This window comes from Gadus morhua, chromosome 10 (assembly GCF_902167405.1).
Source record: "Gadus morhua chromosome 10, gadMor3.0, whole genome shotgun sequence".
In the NCBI taxonomy this organism is placed as follows: domain Eukaryota; kingdom Metazoa; phylum Chordata; class Actinopteri; order Gadiformes; family Gadidae; genus Gadus; species Gadus morhua.
This window is the reverse complement of record NC_044057.1, coordinates 3,327,804-3,345,303: the sequence shown is the minus strand read 5'-3', so window position 1 is coordinate 3,345,303 and position 17,500 is coordinate 3,327,804. Positions and strand designations below refer to the sequence as shown.

Sequence of the window (17,500 nt, the reverse complement as noted above, 5' to 3'; positions counted from 1 at the left end):
TCTGTGACAGAGTCCTCCTCCTCTCTGTGACAGAGTCCTCCTCCTCTCTGTGACAGAGTCCTCCTCCTCTCTGTGACAGAGTCCTCCTCCTCTCTGTGGCAGAGTCCTCCTCCTCTCTGTGACAGAGTCCTCCTCCTCTCTGTGACAGAGTCCTCCTCCTCTCTGTGACAGAGTCCTCCTCCTCTCTGTGACAGAGTCCTCCTCCTCTCTGTGACAGAGTCCTCCTCCTCTCTCTGACAGAGTCCTCTTGCTCTCTTACAGTGAACTGAGTCCGACTACTCCCTGTGACAGAGTGAACTGAGTCTGACTGCGCTCAGTGGCGGTTTTAAGCACGGGCGAACCAGGCAGCCACCCGGGCCGCGCCACATTTGTGGGGGGCGCCATGGGGGGCGCCACGAGCAGTAAAAAAAAAAATGCGGCGCGAAGCGGTTTTCAATGAAGTACATAACATTGTGTGGGGAATTGGTATTTTAGCGCCCCCTCTGGCTGCAGGCACACACACACACACGCACACGCACGCGCACACACACACACACACACCCACACACACACACACACGCACACACACACACACACACACACACACACACACACACACACACACACACACACACACACACACACACACACACACACACCTGCTCGTTGAGAAGTTGCCGTGCATAGACGGAATGCAACCCCCACTGAAGTCCGTAGGGTCCCCCCCTGCTTGGAGGAAGTCTTGCCCGGGGTGTAACTGGACGTAGAACCGCCACTGACTGCGCTACATCAGGATGCAGTCACATTTCGATAAAAGTTCTGCAGTCCAGTCTCTGGTTCTGTGCCTGTTTGATGCTGACTGGGAGGTGTTTCTTACAGCAACATACATCACACTCCGGTCATAACCTCGCTATAGGCAGCCTCAAAATGTGGGATCCTAGAGAAGATTAAGATTAAGATTCAGTTACGATCCTCGAAATATAATCTTTATCCATGGACATCTAAACGATGATTGTTCGTTTTCCCCAGTTCTCTGTCCGTCCATTGATCACCTCTCCCTAGGTGTGTAACTCGTGCGGTCAGGTGGGCTACGTCCCGGAGCGCTACGTGCAGTTCCTGTGTCTGCCAACAGAGGACTCTGTGCAGCTGGACTGTTCCTTCAGCTCCTGTTTCTCTATCGGGAACATCAGAAGTGGGCCTAGTTCAGGTCTGTGGATTGGATCATACTACAGAAACAATAGGGAGACCAACACAATTCAAATATTGACTGGGAAAGAGCATGTCCCTCTTAACTTTTCGTCCGAAGCAGGGATGGCCAGAGCGTTGTACACCTACCAGGCCCAGAGTGCAGAGGAGCTGTCCTTCCAGGAGGGGGCGCTGATCCGCCTGCTGCGCTGTGGACAGGGAGAGGTTTGTGTCCACTACCGGCGTCCTGAAACATTCAAGGAGCAGAGCCTTGATGGGCGTTAACGTTAGAGCCAGTATCCCAATCGCTCCCTTTGAAGGGTTCTAGAAGACGACGAAAAACAAAACCCTCGACCGCTCCTTCCTTCTTCCACGCGCAAACCACTGTGATGCTGTGTCCAAACTAATTACGGGCGAGGGTTTTTAATACATTTTTGCCATTTTTTTAAAGCACTGCTGAACAATTTGATACACTTGCAGTATGAGTACATTTACGTCCAAGATGTGGGTGTTCCCCTTGCAGTCTGTATGATATTTAAATGTACTTATATAATATTTATTCGATAAAAGACTTTAACAATGACAAGTACATGTAAAGAATAGTACAGTTGAATACACTTAAAACAATTATAGGAATTTGGAACCCCTTCAAAGAGCATTGTTTCAGGAGCCCCCCTCCCTGAGTGATCAGCTGGTCCCTCCCCGTCTGTCCTCTCTGAGCGGACGACGTGTGTGTGTGTGTGTGTGTGTGTGTGTGTGTGTGTGTGTGTGTGTGTGTGTGTGTGTGTGTGTGTGTGTGTGTGTGTGTGTGTGTGTGTGACGGCCAGGTGGATGATGGCTTCTGGGAGGGGGAGCTGGGCGGCCGAGTGGGCGTGTTCCCCTCCCTGGTGGTAGAGCTGCTGTCAGAAGACGGGGGGGACGAGGACGAGGACGAGGACGAGGTAGTGGGGTTGGCTGTATAACGATATTATGGATCCGGTTTATTGGAAACACATTCCAAACTAGTAACAACACGAGTCACCAAAAGCACGATCCGTGTTCTGTTTGTGAATTATAGACTTCATTTCGTGATCATTTTCTTTTTATTTATCAACTTCTCGTACGTTTAACGTTTTGGTTTTAGTTTCCTCTCGTCTTTTCTCCTCAGACTCCGCCCACCCCGACCAGCTCCCCTCCGGGCCCCTCCTACTCCCCCCCTCCCCCGGTCTCTCACCCCTCTCTGGCCCCGGCCGGCCCGTACCCCCAGCCCCGGACGCACCCCCCTCTCGTCTCTACCCTGTCCAGGGGTCAGGGGGTCCGAATACACACCCTCGATACAGAGCCCCAACGGACTACTGATAGCCCCGCAGGTACGCACACACACGCACACACACAACCACGTATGCACGCACACACGAGCACGCGCACACACACACACACACACACACACACACACACACACACACACACACACACACACACACACACACACAGACACAGACACACACACACACAGTTTGTCATTTAGAGGCTCTATATCTACTGTCCCAGGTGTTATGGTAGTTTACCTTACATCCCATCATGCGTGTGGGTCTCTGACCTCCTGGTGTGTTTCTGCCTCCAGAAGCAGCAGGCGGTCCCCACGCCTCTCCTGGGAGATTCAGACCAGTGAGTTCACGGTGCACTGAAATGTTTTCATGAAACGCGTGATGGTTATATTGGACGGAGTTGCATGCTTTTATTGTTGTCTCTTTCATTTGCATCCCACTTAACTGTTATGTCTCCTTCTCTCTCTCTCTCTCTCTCTCTCTCTCTTTTCGTCTGTCTGTCTGTCTGTCTGTCTGTCTGTCTGTCTGTCCGTCCGTCCGTCCGTCCGTCCGTCCGTCCGTCTGTCTGTCTCTCTGTCTGTCGGTGTGTTTCAGTGTCGAGCGCCACCTCCACCTCCTACCCAGAGGGTATCTCCACAGCCCTAACTAAATTGATTTAACTGCATTCAGTCAAGACAACAGAGCAGGGGGGGCAGTCGTTCGCTGGCAGGGTCAACATGTCTTGGGCCAGGAATGACATTAGGTCTGTTTGACTGATCTGTGACAGATCCCAGCTCGGTCAACGTCTGAATCTGATACAGCAGACTATCACACAGTATTCTAATGCAAATGTGTAATATGTTTTGGTGTGTATAAACTTGACACTGGATGTGCCAGGATGACCCACAATAAATTTCGACAGGTGGACGATAAGAGGCATGTAGCCTTTCAGTTGATCACAAACAGGGCGTCCAGTGTACATATATATCTTTTTCTAGACAATAGAAATTTGAAATTGATACCAATAGACTAGACCAGCAACCACAATGAAGAGATAGCTTGCGTAATAACTCTCCTTATTACATATATATCTACATTACAGTAGCCTGCGATGCGTAGCTTGATGAAGAGAAATAGCGTATAGCGTCACATACAGTATATATCAAAATATATAGTATATAATAGTAGGCTATGCCAGAAAGGGTACAGAATTTTAGTATGTAGTAGTATATTGTAAAGAATATTGCAGCATTGATTTCTCATTACTTGTGTACTCAGTTACATGAATACAGAAAACCCTGATAAGAGATGATCTAGACCTGTGTAGATCTCTGGAGCTATACGCCCTAACCACAGAGGCTCTACTGATCATATCCACAGAGGGTCATCGTCAGACAAACACTGCTGCCGCCCATCGCTATCTATCGGTCTGCTCTTTTGTTGCGCCAGGGCGTGGGAAGCTGACTCCAGTAGTGAGTTGAGTCTGTACCGGGTCTGTTAAGGCAGACCCATCAGGGACACTCAACAGCTTGTTCTGTCGTAGGTGGTTACCTCTGGGAAAAGAGCATTTTAAAGTGAACACCTGCAGCTGTGTTGGGTTCCATCAAGTGCTAGTCCCTCGACTATGATTGAGTGAAGACAATTAGCTGTTCAAACCACTAGTCGGTGCACTTTGGTTGAGGAAAGACAATAAGCTGTTTCAATGTGTTTCATCAGGGGGATTCATCTGGATGTCTATGAAATTAGTTGAAATTATGAATTCTCAAGTTTGTGTTTGAGTTGTGTCTAATTGTAGGTTGAAAGTTCTTGATCCACTGGACAAATGCATTGACATTTTAGGTATTGTGACTGCATTTTTCTCTATGACCACCAAAACATACGAACGCATCAGCAAAAAAGGGATGGGATGCAAATATCATGTCAACATTCGAATGTGAAAACGTTTTGCGAGAGTGGAATTATGACATACACCCACAATGATTTAGTTAAATTAGAGATTTGAGCAGGGGTTCTCAACCAGCGGGCTGCGGAGCCACAGAGCATTGACCACAGGGCTGCAGAGATTAAGAAATGACTTACACAAAATTCAAATGAGAGGATTTCACACCAGTCCCAACCCCACTTCTCTATCATGCTTAAGTCTTCATGCAACTATTGTTCAATAAATACTTGTGGTGATTTTTGTGTATCAATGGGAATAAATGTGGCCATTCAAATGCTGAATAGTGGATTGGAGATGAGATTGTAGCTGTGTAGAAACAGAAAAGTAGGAGGCTTGCTAATGTCGCATACGTGCCGACGTTGGAGTATCAACTTATTTTTGGAGAGCGGAGAACCCTCTTGTTTGGTGGATACAAACAGCTAACAATGGCCATTAAACAGACCTCTTTGGTGAGCTTTTTCAATGGTAGAGGAGATAAAATGCATGAGGACGACGAAAATGAGAGTGGTGAATCCCAGTCAGCCAGGGAAAAAAAATGGTTTTGAAACCCCCCTCATCTGGAAATGCAGCTGCACTGACTGCATTGTTTCTTGTGGCTACCTGTATTGCAAAGGCCGAGAAGCCATTTACCATCGGAGATCAATTTATTTGATGACATGTCTGCAGAGAAATCTGTTTGAGAGGCTCATTCAGTCTCTGGTGTGCAATACAATTTGATGAATCAACAGACTTGGATAACAAAGCAATACTGCTCGTCTATAAATCCAGATGATTTCCATGAGGATATGGTGTGTTACATGCCAGGGCAAAATAACACAACAGCCGCTGAGATACTGAAGGCGCTAAATGACTACATGACAGGCAAACTGTACTGGCCCTGTCTTCACCCCCCTAAGGACGCCCCAGCCTGTGAGTGGACCCACTGGGGTCCTTCATAGAGAGGTGGTCCGAAAGTTGTCCATCCAACTTCACACCGTATTGAGTGATGTGATCAAAGTTGTGAATCACATCAAAGGCAAAGTTAAAAAAGCATTTTAGAAAGTGCAATGTATTTAAGATCAGATCAGCAGTCTCTCTGGTACCCACGTCGGGACTCCAACCCGACCTAAAGGAACTTGGTCCTTTCTCTGGGACTGCAACACAGATTCTGGGACTCCTACCCGGATTCAAGGACTCTAACCCAGACAGAACCCGGGTCTCAAACCCTTCAAAGTTCATGTATCTCTCTGGTACCCACGTCTGGACTCCAACCCGACCTAAAGGAACTTGGTCCTCTCTCTGGGACTCCAACCCAGATTCTGGGACTCCTACCTGGATTCAAGGACTCTAACCCAGACATAACCCGGGTCTCAAACCCTTTAAAGTTCATGTATCTCTCTGGTACCCACGTCGGGACTCCAACCCGACCTAAAGGAACTTGGTCCTTTCTCTGGGACTCCAACCCGGATTCTAGGACTCTAACCCAGACAGAACTCAGGTCTCAAACCCTTATCCCTTCAACAGTCTCTCTGGTATCGGATCATGTATTCTCTGGTAAAAATAGAAAATAAAGGCAAAGTTAAAATTCTTAAGACTATTTTTAAAAGTGGTCAGAGTTGGGGCAAGTCTTAAATCCTCAGGGAGTTTATTCCAGCTATTTGTTGCGTATTAACTAAATCCTGCTTTCCCATGTTTCATTTTTACTCTGGGAATAATTAACAGATTGGTCTCATAAGATCTTAGTGGTCTAGAAAGCTTATGTTGTGGAAGCATATCAGCTAAATATTTTGTCCCTAAACCATGTAGGGATTTATAGGTTAGCAACATGATTTTAAAATCAATTCTCTGACCTACAGGAAGCTAATGTAACGATTTAAGAATTAATGTAATATGTTCAAATTTTTTGGTCTTTGTTAGAAGATTTTTTTTTTGGGAGACCAGTAAGTAGACCATTGCAGAAATCAAGCTTACTAGTGATAAAGGTATGTACACATTTTTGTAAGTAATTGGTTGACATGAGCCCTCTAAGTCATGCTACGTTTTTAAGGTGATATGCAGATTTTGCAACTGATTTGATGTAACTGTCGAAATGTAAATCTGATTCATGATAACCCCTAGATTTCTGGCACAAAAGGTGAAGGTGTTGGGTAACTTTAAACCTTTCCGTTTTAGCACCAAATACAATTATCTCGGTTTTGTCATTTACTTGAAGGAAGTTTCGGCACATCCAGTCTTTGATTTGCTCAATGCACTGGCACAGCCGATCTAAGCAGTTCCTGTTTTGTAGGTAGGAAGACACTGGCCCTAAAGACACTGACCCTGGCCCTAAAGACACTGGCCTGGCCCTAAAGATACTGGCCCTGGCCCTAAATACACTGGGCCTAAAGTCATTGGGCCAAAAGACACTGGGCCTGGCCCTAAAGACACTTTCCGATGACATACCTGTGAAGCTGGTTCTTCCACGATGAACTCCCCAAAGACACGATTACGGAGTAAACTAAATATTCCAAACCCACTGCAACTGTCATTGAGTCCAATCACTCCTTGGTATATGACGAGGTCATGTAAGGGGAACAAGCACAGGAGACACATTGAGTGAGTTGTAATATTTATTATCAGCATTTTTTTCTCGTTGTTTCTTTTATTCCCATTTCATTGAAATGGTACTTATAGCAATGCGTGTCTGGTATTCACAGGTGCCATTCATCACATCATAGCGATGGTTTGGAGGTTACTATCCCCTATCTTAGATGCCTGGAAATAAAACCGGTTTCCAGAAAGCAAAAAGCTTCCTGGAACACTGAATGATCATTATTTATACAGGTTTGACTTGGCACAATAAGTATATCTTTGATGCTAGTAAAAATGTTAGAGAACTGACTTTTACTGTCTATTAATAAAACTGTGTTTTTATTTTAATAATGTTCCGACAGTAAAGCGTTGGTCGATTTTGCAAAGAAGAAATTAGTTTGCAAACACCTTAAACCCTCAGGACATTTTCACAAAGAAAACGCTTATTGCATACTGTGAACAGACGATGAAGCTCATCTTTAAGTTATTATTGCCTTGATGATGACACTCTTATTGTTAGACTTTTCGACCCTTACCGTCTATTACTACAACTGTTTATATTCTTAATAATGGCTTGGTTTGCGTCCAGTTTGCTGCTGAGCGACCCGTACTGGTACTTGTCAGCATAGATAGTAATGAAGCCAGAGATGTTGAAACTAAATGACACCAACCTGTTAAAATAAATAAACCAAAAATATATTTTTCAAGTCAAGTCAAGTTAAGAACACAACTGCCTCCCTCTTCCTTCCACCACAGAGATCCCTCATCTGATCAGACTCCCTTCCCTCTTTCAGAGACGTTCAGCAGGACTCTCATGTTGACGGAGAGCAACTTAAAGGAAGAGGCTGAGACTACCGTTATTGTGAGCTCATTAAAATGACCTTGCTCAATATGGTACCATTACACAAGGCACGGTCAAAGTGAATATCAATCACTCGGTTCGATAGCGGTAACCATGGGCTGAGATATAGTGTCCTAGGGTCGTGTGAACAGAAAGCACCCATACTCATGAAAAGGATCAGATCTGCACATTTCTCTTATTTCTTTAATCCATTTCCAATCCAAAGTGTCCAGATTAATCAGAATCACTTTATTATTACCACAGATTCACTGTGTTCAATATCTTGACAATTTAATCTGGAGGTTCCAACATATTTCCATAATCAAAAGCAAAACGTATATTGCATATTGACATCGACACGAAAATGGTTGACTTGATAATGTAATTCCATTCATTGTGACAAAACATAAAAAATATTATATTGTCATGTTCAACAGCGTTAAATCTTTACGTTATTGCTGACTGTATTGTGAACATTGTGCTAAAGGTTAAATCCTTGGATAACCCTATTTCTAGATGAAGAGAGCCTTCCCTTTATATCTCAGTGAACACAGCACGTGAATACAGAGCCGTTCCCAGACGCTTCATCTAGGACAAACACAGGGATCACCTATGGCTGTTTGTCTACTACTACCACGGTGGCCCTGGGAAACGGCCCTCGTGGGTTCTGAGTGTACTGTACATGTGACTGTGGTACATGTGCCTTACGTGTGATTATTACCCCCCAAATGTGTATACACTCACACAAAGAAAAGAAAGCTATTCTAATGATTTCTAATAAAGCACACAAATATGACTTTTCATTCCTTATAATCTCAGTGTTCCAATGGCTTTCAATATATACTGCGTAAGAAAAGTGCCTTCTGCATCAATCCTTTTCCCCTAGAGCTGCTTTAAACGGCCCATTATGTAAAGGTACCACCACTTAAGAGAGACATTGTGTAGAAGTTATATATTGATAGTGATGCAGACACAGAGCCAGAATACCAACATGAAATAAATCCAAAGATGTCAGGAGGAATTACATTTTCGCCAAGTATAAAACGTAACTATAGCTTTTTTGTTTGATGTTTGCTGGCAGCATAAAAATACCTTTAAGAGAAAGGAAACGCATACAAATTCTGACGGCAGGCTAAAAGAGATTAATGTCAGGATTTCTCTAGAAAGGCTGGGAAACTGTATGACGTCCAACCTCGGTGATGACGGTTCCCTACAAGACACCCTCTTCACCAACTCCTGACACCAAAAGACATCTGATGTTGTAGCAACGACACCCTGATAATACTGTGATATTACACTCACTAAACCTACAGCTTAAATGAACCCAAATTGCTGGTATGCGTGTGTTTACTTGTACATTTACGATTAAGTAAAGGTGCGATGTTCAAACCATGAGGCTTAAAAAAATAATTAAAAAAGAAATGTTTGTTCATGTGACTCCATCCTCAAACATCGACAGATTACAGATTGCTAAATTGCAGGCACAAACATTCACAGTTTACAAAGAGACGTTTGTTTATGTGTTGCTTATCAACCAGATTATATTTGGAGTTATAGTACCTTGCCCTATTCTCGGACCCTTCCTGAGAATCATAAAACACCAAGTGTTGCTTTGCAAGAGACTTACATCAAAAGTGTAGAATAGAGGGCTTGTGAAGACAATTTCTATACAGACGTATAATAGGTTGAATAGTGAACTCAGTCCTTGTCCTCAGCCCTACTGTTGATTGCTGGCCTTTCCTTTTTGTTTGCAAAAAAAGAACAGGTTTGTGTTACAGCATGACATAGATGGACAAGTTAATAGCGTTTAAAACTAATTCAGCATCTTCAATTGGGATTAAAACCCAGCTGGCCACGTCATCTACACATAATGCAATTATATAACATAACCACCAGATATTTCATTGGAATGTCTTGAATATTTGCCACAATTTCTTAATGATTCTATTTTCAACTGCCAATTTTGAGGTCCTTTATTTCATTTAGCAAGTTTAGTTCTGTCTATGCCCACATGTTTGGAATTCTTCGATAATTATTTCACAATAACTCATAATACTCCATGGTTGTTCCCTCCTTTTAGCTGTTGCCATAGCAATTTGCGGACAATTTAGCAGAGATCTAAAATTACATTAAATGGCAAAAGCAAACATCCAAAAAGTAATGAAAATGAACAAATATGGCGGATCCACCAAATATCGTTGAAGGGTACTTTTTCCAGAAAAGACTCGTAGCAGTTTAAGTGTTGATCTTTAAGTCTGGATACTGGATTATGTTATGATAAAATTAGCGGACAAACAGAAAGATATTGGGAAGACCTCTTTGGCCTTGCTATATAGCCTGGCTATACTCGTATCACAGACCAATGTGGTCCTTTTGGAATAACCGGACTTGGCAAGTTTTCCAATTGAGACTTAATTGTGGCTCAGTGTTAAATGTACAATATATTCGCAATGGTGACCTACACATTTACCAGATTGATGTTTCAGGGGAAACATACACATTGTTTGGTTATTTGTACCATGTGAGCAGTAAAAGCTGAACTATTTGTAGCAGTTATAGGTTAAACTAGTTGGAGTAACAGATCCTCTGATAGGTATGTGTTAAGCTATACTGGGGTTAGATATGCTTTAATAATTTAAAACTAGCTTCAATTGTTCAGACAAGATTATCAATACATAAGAACACCAGTGCCAGCACTCACAATGCTATCACTGCATTTACATATTGATAAATGAGCACCATGGTTATGTCGTTATTCATTACAGAGCACTCACAGTGTTGTGAGCCCCATAGCTCCAACTTTTGGTCAAAGAAGCTCATATTAGCTCTCTAAGCTAGCAGCTAGTGGCAGACGTAAGAGCTTTAAAGAGCCTAAATCTGCTGGCCAGCCAGGCGGCTCGTACTCACAACAACCCTCACCAGTGTTACATAGCATTGTTAAATAAACATTTTATAAAATACATGATTATGTGGGATACATTGTTTACTTTTCATCGTTTAGCTGCTTCCATCTCCATCGAAAGCAATATATTCATTCCCCCCCCCATCCCCCCCCCCACACACACACCCTTGTTCCCACGAGATGACATTTGTTATCTGTTTCTTCTGCTGTGATTAATAGTGTTGTTCAGGGTCAGCCTTCTATTTATTCCACTCTGTTCCTTCACTTGCAATGCAACACACGGTTGTCAGTCCTGGTCTTCTATGTTGGCGGCCATATCTTAATTCCCTGTTAGTTATCATCCTGTACAACCTCTTGTAGATCTTTCATCTCTACAATGTCATCAATTCCTTGGCTCACCGATGGCACTACAAGCACTGTAGAAAGCTCTTTGTCCAGCGTCGTAGTTTGTACAGACCCTGAAACTGAAGCGTATCCTGTCTTAGTGACAGTTGGACTAATATCAACTTTTTCCAAGTCCTTCTTAAGGTCAGAAGTCTCTCCGTTCTCTTCTTTTGTTGTCAAAATAGAAGGCTCTTCCTCCTCCAGCATAGTCACCACAGAAAATTCCCTTTTTCTATCTGGGCTAGCTTTGACATTGGACACACTACTCATTCTTCCCTCTTGGGGCAAGGACGGGGAGCGTGACTGCCCTGGAGACACGGGTCGACTGCTCGGTCCGTCCTTACCCAGCTGGGCAGAAGGGGAAGCCAGAGAAGCACTGTGAACATCTCCTGCGGATGCACATGGGAGCTGGTCGGGTTCCGAGGCTGAAGAGGCCACACTAGTGAACCTTCCTCTAACATGAGGCAAAGCGTCACGTGGTGAGGTCTGGGACGATCCCGGAGAGAGGACAGCAGAAGGGGTTGGAGAGGGGGACATGGCACTGGCGTTTGTGGTCAGGGTGAGTGCAGGAGAAGGGGTGCGGGCTAGTAATGGGCTAGGGATCCTACCAAGGCTTAAAGTAGTGGTAGGAGATTGGTTAGACCTACTCAAGACGGAGGTCAGTTGAGGGCTATGCTTCAAAGCAGGGGAGGCTGAGGGAGCTTTGACTGGCTCCGTAGGGGCGTTTCTTGAGTCATGTGGTGGCGGTGTAAGGCTCTGTGCGAACACTGCACTTGAGGTAGGCGTTCTCAGCGACGCCGGGGACGTGGTTTGGACTGGGAAGAGTGAGGTAGGAGACAAGCCAAGAGTCATCGAGGCTAGGCTCCCTCCGATGCCCGGATCTGCGTCCAGGCTGGATATCGAGTAGGGGCTGGGTAGAGTACCGCTGGGTAGAAGACCTTCACTGGAAGAGGCCGTACGCTGAGGGGCAGCAGCAGAAGACGTCAGCCCGGAAGCAACTCCAAAGCCGGGGGCTATGGGTGTCGAGGTCTGTTGTGGCCCAGGTGAGTACACCTCCGCCGACTTCTTCTCCTCCCTTGCCGTCCCGGGGGAAGGGCTTTGTAATGTTCGTCGGGTTGGGAGAGAGGTGGGAATGGCTAAGGAGCTGGGGACGGGGGTCTCTTGAGCCGCAGCACCCACTGAGGATTCTGTCGTCAGCCCGTCCGGAGGCTCGAGGCCGCGGGGGCTCAGAGAGCCAGCCTCAGTGATACCCTTCAGGGGCACGGAGTAAGGGACCTCTGTCACCGAGTCAGTTTCCGGGCAAGTCGGCAGCTGTTCCTCAAACACTACGGGCGCCTGCTTCGAGAACTTCACACCGCCCTCCCTCAGACCTCCTAAAACCCGTCCCCCAGGAAGGGACGCCGTCTTCATCCCCGCCGGGTCACTTCCTCGCCTCCCCAGGCCGAATATGGTCAGGCTCTTCCTGCGTTTGCCCGCGTTTGGGACGGCCCCGTTGGAGCTCTCCGCGGGTTGCTTGACATCCTTGAACATGTTCCTCAGGTTGAAGCCCCCTTCCTTGGGGTCCTCAGCGCCGTCCTTTGGATCCTTGCTGTCTTGCGATTGATTCAGTTGGTCTCCGGAGTCGGCCATTGGATTAGGGCTTCCTTGGAGCTTCTTGTCCGTGTGGATCACCCGGAATCTAAAGGACGAACACACAACACAAGAATGAAGGATTGTTTTTTTTCGATCACTAAACTGAATGTAAGTTATTCATCATATCTTATGATCTAGACCCTCATGGAAGAGTGACAACACAACTTATTTGATATGGTGATAAATATAACCATTGCATTCATTTCTTTGTCTTACATGATGCATCTGCTTTTCAAATTGCTTTTCTGTGTACTGCGTACTGATAAACTGTGTGAAAGATCTTGAAGGATATAGACCCTGTAACCGATAGAATGTATGTATGGACTGTATATATCATTATGTTATTCACTTAATAATAATGGTCCACTTCTTTGCACTGTTCCCGTTATATTTCCAAAAGATTTGATCAAGAATAATAAGAGATAAGAGCCTCTTCAGAGAGGCGTCTTTGTAAGACACAGTGTCCCTCAAAGAGTAGGTCTGCTATGAATCAAGACATGGGTAGCAGACAGAAGTAGTGAAGATTACTACCCTCGCCCTGTTACATTAAAAAGCTGATAGCTAGTGTGATGAGCAAGACCTGTGATGAGCAAGACCTGTGTTTGACCTACGATGACGACTCTGAGGGTCTGTTCCTCTATTATCCAACCCGAAACCACGACCACATTCACCGCTAACGACCAGTGGGCCGGTCCTACCTGCCGACGGAGAACACCGTCTGCTCCCCGGGTTTCTTGGGCTTGGGGGTGCGGCTGCGGCGCCGGCCCTTCTTCACGCGGCCCTGAGCACACAGGTGACACGAGTTCCGGTCGCTCCCAGAATGCACCGTGTGGTGGTGGGGCGGGATGCCGCCGAGGGACTCCTTCCGCAGTAACCTGGGGATTGCCAGCACACGGAATGCATGTGGATGAATGACTTCAGTGGGTGCGTGATTTGGAAGGTGATTTATGTTAACATAAAGAGGCTGCGGAGGCATGTACCTAGCTCGATGCGTCACCGCTAACACAAACAGATCAGTTTCCAGCTAAGACCTCCCAATGACTTTGACTGAGAGCCTTATTATTTATTGTTCCTATAAATAACCGCCAGAAAAACTGCCACAACAGCAAGGGTTATAGTGTATATCTATGCATATGATATATATCTATAGTAATATATATATATATATATATATATATATATATATATATATACAATGTATTGTATTCAGTTTTGTTAATTTATATGTAAGAGAAAAATCTATTGCCGAAAGCTATACTTTGAGACAATGATAATACTTAATTATTGCCCTTCTGTGCTACTTGGACTTTATGTTTTTATACTTTGGAGGACTCTTATTAATTTGCTCTTCAACATTTCAAGGCACATTTTGAATCTGTATCTTCACATGAAGGATGACTTAGTACATGACTTTTGGTACTTTATCGAATACTAGAATATGAAATTATGCAGAGTCCGCAAGTATATATCTTAGTATAGCTCTATGGCTATATCTTACATCACTGGGGGGGTCAATAAATCCACCATAGGAGACATTGTCCCTCCACATGACAAAAACTGTACCAGAGCATAAATATATCATAACCTTGACTCAGCAGAGGCACCCTGCCAGGGATGAGTCAGCAAAATGACAGCCCCCCCCCCCCCACCCTCAGTGGGGGGGATTTAAAGGGCCACACACGTCTTTCTAGATTGGGACTTCATTGCTATAGTTTTCTTTTGATCATGTATTCGAGAGCTGCTGACTGTTCTTTTTGTGTAAATAATGTATGCGCTAAATCCTGTTGCAGTGTATAATACCACTTCAATAAAACATATTTAAACAGTGTGTTTTTAAGTATCTCATTGGGGTTCTGACTGAGAGACAAGGAAGAGAAGAGAGAGAAACACACAGACGGAGAGCAAGCAACCGCCTGAACCCTTGAGCAAGCAGACCTGGGCATGTGGCCGTGTTGAAGCACTAGCACTCCACATATCTGGAGCTTTCATTTTCTGATTCACTTTTAAAATCTACACTTTAAGTAAAGTCAACAACCTAAACCTTAATAGGAGGAAAATATAGGCAATATGGTGGCGTAGGTTTGTTCCAGTAATTAGGAAGTATAGGAAACATCTTAACTATGCACTTAGGTCTGGTCGGTGTAGGATATCCTATGAGGCTATGCAGCACAAGGACCAAATTAAGTTAATCTTTAAAATCGCTTGTGTTTCTTTGCCTAACTACTAATTCTCATAGTTATAGACGTAGTTCCAATGTGACCTTTTTGCACACGATGCAACCTGTTAACTGTGGCTCAAATTCCCCTAGTAGGTAACGAACAGGAACGCCTCCAAAACAAGTATCAAGGGTATAGAAGCCTCCTAAACAGGTTCCAAGGGTATAGGAAGCCTCCTAAACAGGTACCAAGAGTATAGGAAGACTCCTAAACAGGTACCAAGAGTATAGGAAGACTCCTAAACAGGTACCAAGGGTAAAGGAAGACTCTCTGCATTGAGCCTGGGTCGTGATGTATAAGCTGCCAATGAGTGTGAGACACACCCTGTTGTGTAAGTGCAGCTGCAGTCAACTAATGCAGGAGAGAGAGAGAGAGAGAGCGAGAGCGAGCGAGATCAAATTGCAGCAGCACCTTGAGAAAAACCAGGTAAAGTATTCTTTAACACCTGTAACTAATATAATGGCCTAATAAATAGACCTTGGAGTTACGGGCTGGTGGGGAGGAACTCAACACAAAGCAAGATCGTTTTACCTGCATTGAACACAAAGACGATATACAACGCATGCATACAAAGAAAGAATAAAAAGGAACGGACAACAATGGACGGAAACTGGGCCGCTTAAAGCAGAACGCCACGTTTGTTTGAATTATATGACTCCCCTGTATAACATGCTATTGCACGCATATTAAGTGGTTTATATGCTGCTGATTAAGCATTTGGTTGAATATGTTTATGCGACCAATTGTCGCCACGCCAATGGATTACTTGTGCATAATTTGTGCATAAATGCCCCCAAAATTCTCCATTCCACATGATTTGGCAATCATAATCCGATATGTATTTATATATATTAAGTTTAGTGTCACTATGTAAGAATCACTGTTTTCTATTAGAAGTATTGTATTGCATTGTAACCACAGCCTTCGGGGCGGAGTATGACGTCGTGGTAAAGTCTGACCTGGGGTCGTGGAGAGCACACACGTTCTGGTTCCCCAGCATCTCCTTAAAGGCCTCCATGTTGGCTGGGGAAACAAGAGGCTGCCTTCAAGCATTCATTCAATATCACGGCACTGCATGAATCCATCTCTTCAGACCACAATGATGCTGTTGTTCGAATCATTATCATTATCACTATCATCATTATCATGAGGGGACTCATTAGTTAACCAACGGTAGAACAGAGCAGAATCAGAGACACCAGCTCCCGTCTGTAGGTGTGATTAAGGCCAACTCTTACCTTCATTTTCAATAATACATTTGAGGATTTGCTCCACTGTGTCCTGGTTGTCTTCGTCATCATCTGGAACACAAAGAAGAATTGAGTAATTAAGATCCACGCTTTGAGAGCAAGTCTAAGTATGAACTGAATAGCCCATTTGTTATGCGGCAGAGTTAGCCCACCGAAATGTAACACAATGTTCTATTTCTAGCTACGCTCTGGAAAAACACGAGTGATCCATCTCTGTTTACAAAAGCTCCTCGCTTCTCATCAAATGCCTAAAAATATAAATCTCCTGGTATGGAGTGTAGGGAAAAGGACAATGCAGAGCACTGTGACGTCACCATCGTGAAATGATTTGTGAGCATGGGGAGAAATGGTTGTGTTTGAAACCACCAGTCTCAAGGGCGAAGTGCTGTGGCATGTTTACCCTTGTGTCCCCGCGCTTTATGTTAGTGGAAAAACGAAAACACAGGACCTAAGCATGTGAACTGACAACGCTTCCACAAGACAGTCTACCTCTTGTCAAGTTCTGTCTGCCCTTCAACAATTCTCTTGGCCGAACATGTCTCTTTTCATTGGAAGCTCACAACAGTTTTAATTGTCATTTAAAAGAGGTTGAAACCCTCGTGTCAACAAGGTCTTTGTCTTCTTGTGAATATTGTGATTAGCCTCTGCTGGCTACTCCTAGCAACGTTTGTCATTTACAACCCAGACCGTAAACAGACCTTTATTCAAACAATTAAAACAAGAGGTACTTCAAAACCATCATGGGTCTACTTGATTACAAAGCATTTGTTTTAGAGTCAGTTGGAACATCGCACTTTTTTCAAAGTTCAAAGTGAACGGAAGAATTAATTACAGACTAATATTATTATTATATATATAAAGGCTAGTGGATTCTTTGATTTCAAGCCCTTTTAAATATTTGTCTTTGTCAACATAGTGTGCGGCTGATACGTGTGTATGTGTGTGCACCGAACCCCCCCTCCCCCATTACCTTCTGCACTGACTTCCTCCTTCTTCCCCTCCTTCTCCTTCTCCTTGTCCTCCTCCTCCTCCTCCTCCTCTTCGTCCGTTTCCCAGGTGCGGCAGCGGTAGCCTCTCTTCTTAAGCGTGTGACACACCAGGAAGCCCAGCAGCCCCGTGACGAAGAAGAGGAAGACCACCAGGAAGATCATGTAGGGGGGGGGGGGCTCCCCGACCGCCAAGGCGTCCAGGTCGCTCATGCTGAAGGCCGGACCTGTCAAATCAAGCAGAGGCAACGCAGCGAGGCGCGTGGGACGGGTGTTGAGACGGCATTCTACACACACAGAGTTGTTTTAGGTTTTGAGGTCAACGCTCCAGAAGAATGGGGTTTGAT

The 17,500-nt window shown here is 44.7% G+C and overlaps 2 protein-coding genes across 3 annotated transcripts in view; one reads left to right on the top strand and one right to left on the bottom strand.

Moving 5' to 3' along the window:
* The window catches only part of LOC115552917 (F-BAR and double SH3 domains protein 1), a 13,914-nt gene extending 9,241 nt beyond the window's left edge, over positions 1 to 4,673 (top strand). Inside the window, exons 16-21 of the mRNA XM_030369304.1 lie at positions 1,042 to 1,186; positions 1,289 to 1,389; positions 1,992 to 2,105; positions 2,312 to 2,513; positions 2,768 to 2,811; positions 3,066 to 4,673. Coding sequence (XP_030225164.1) covers positions 1,042 to 1,186; positions 1,289 to 1,389; positions 1,992 to 2,105; positions 2,312 to 2,513; positions 2,768 to 2,811; positions 3,066 to 3,116 — 657 coding nt within the window. The 3' untranslated portion in view covers positions 3,117 to 4,673. The remainder of the gene's footprint in view (positions 1 to 1,041; positions 1,187 to 1,288; positions 1,390 to 1,991; positions 2,106 to 2,311; positions 2,514 to 2,767; positions 2,812 to 3,065) is intronic.
* Positions 4,674 to 7,967: 3,294 nt separating this feature from the next.
* The window catches only part of rell2 (RELT like 2), a 13,684-nt gene continuing 4,151 nt past the window's right edge, over positions 7,968 to 17,500 (bottom strand). For both annotated transcript variants that reach the window (XM_030367922.1, XM_030367923.1), the window contains exons 2-6: positions 17,138 to 17,380; positions 16,156 to 16,218; positions 15,877 to 15,940; positions 13,400 to 13,576; positions 7,968 to 12,747 (exon numbers count right to left, since the gene is read on the bottom strand). In XM_030367922.1, coding sequence (XP_030223782.1) covers positions 11,016 to 12,747; positions 13,400 to 13,576; positions 15,877 to 15,940; positions 16,156 to 16,218; positions 17,138 to 17,366 — 2,265 coding nt within the window. In that variant the 5' untranslated portion in view covers positions 17,367 to 17,380 and the 3' untranslated portion in view covers positions 7,968 to 11,015. The remainder of the gene's footprint in view (positions 12,748 to 13,399; positions 13,577 to 15,876; positions 15,941 to 16,155; positions 16,219 to 17,137; positions 17,381 to 17,500) is intronic.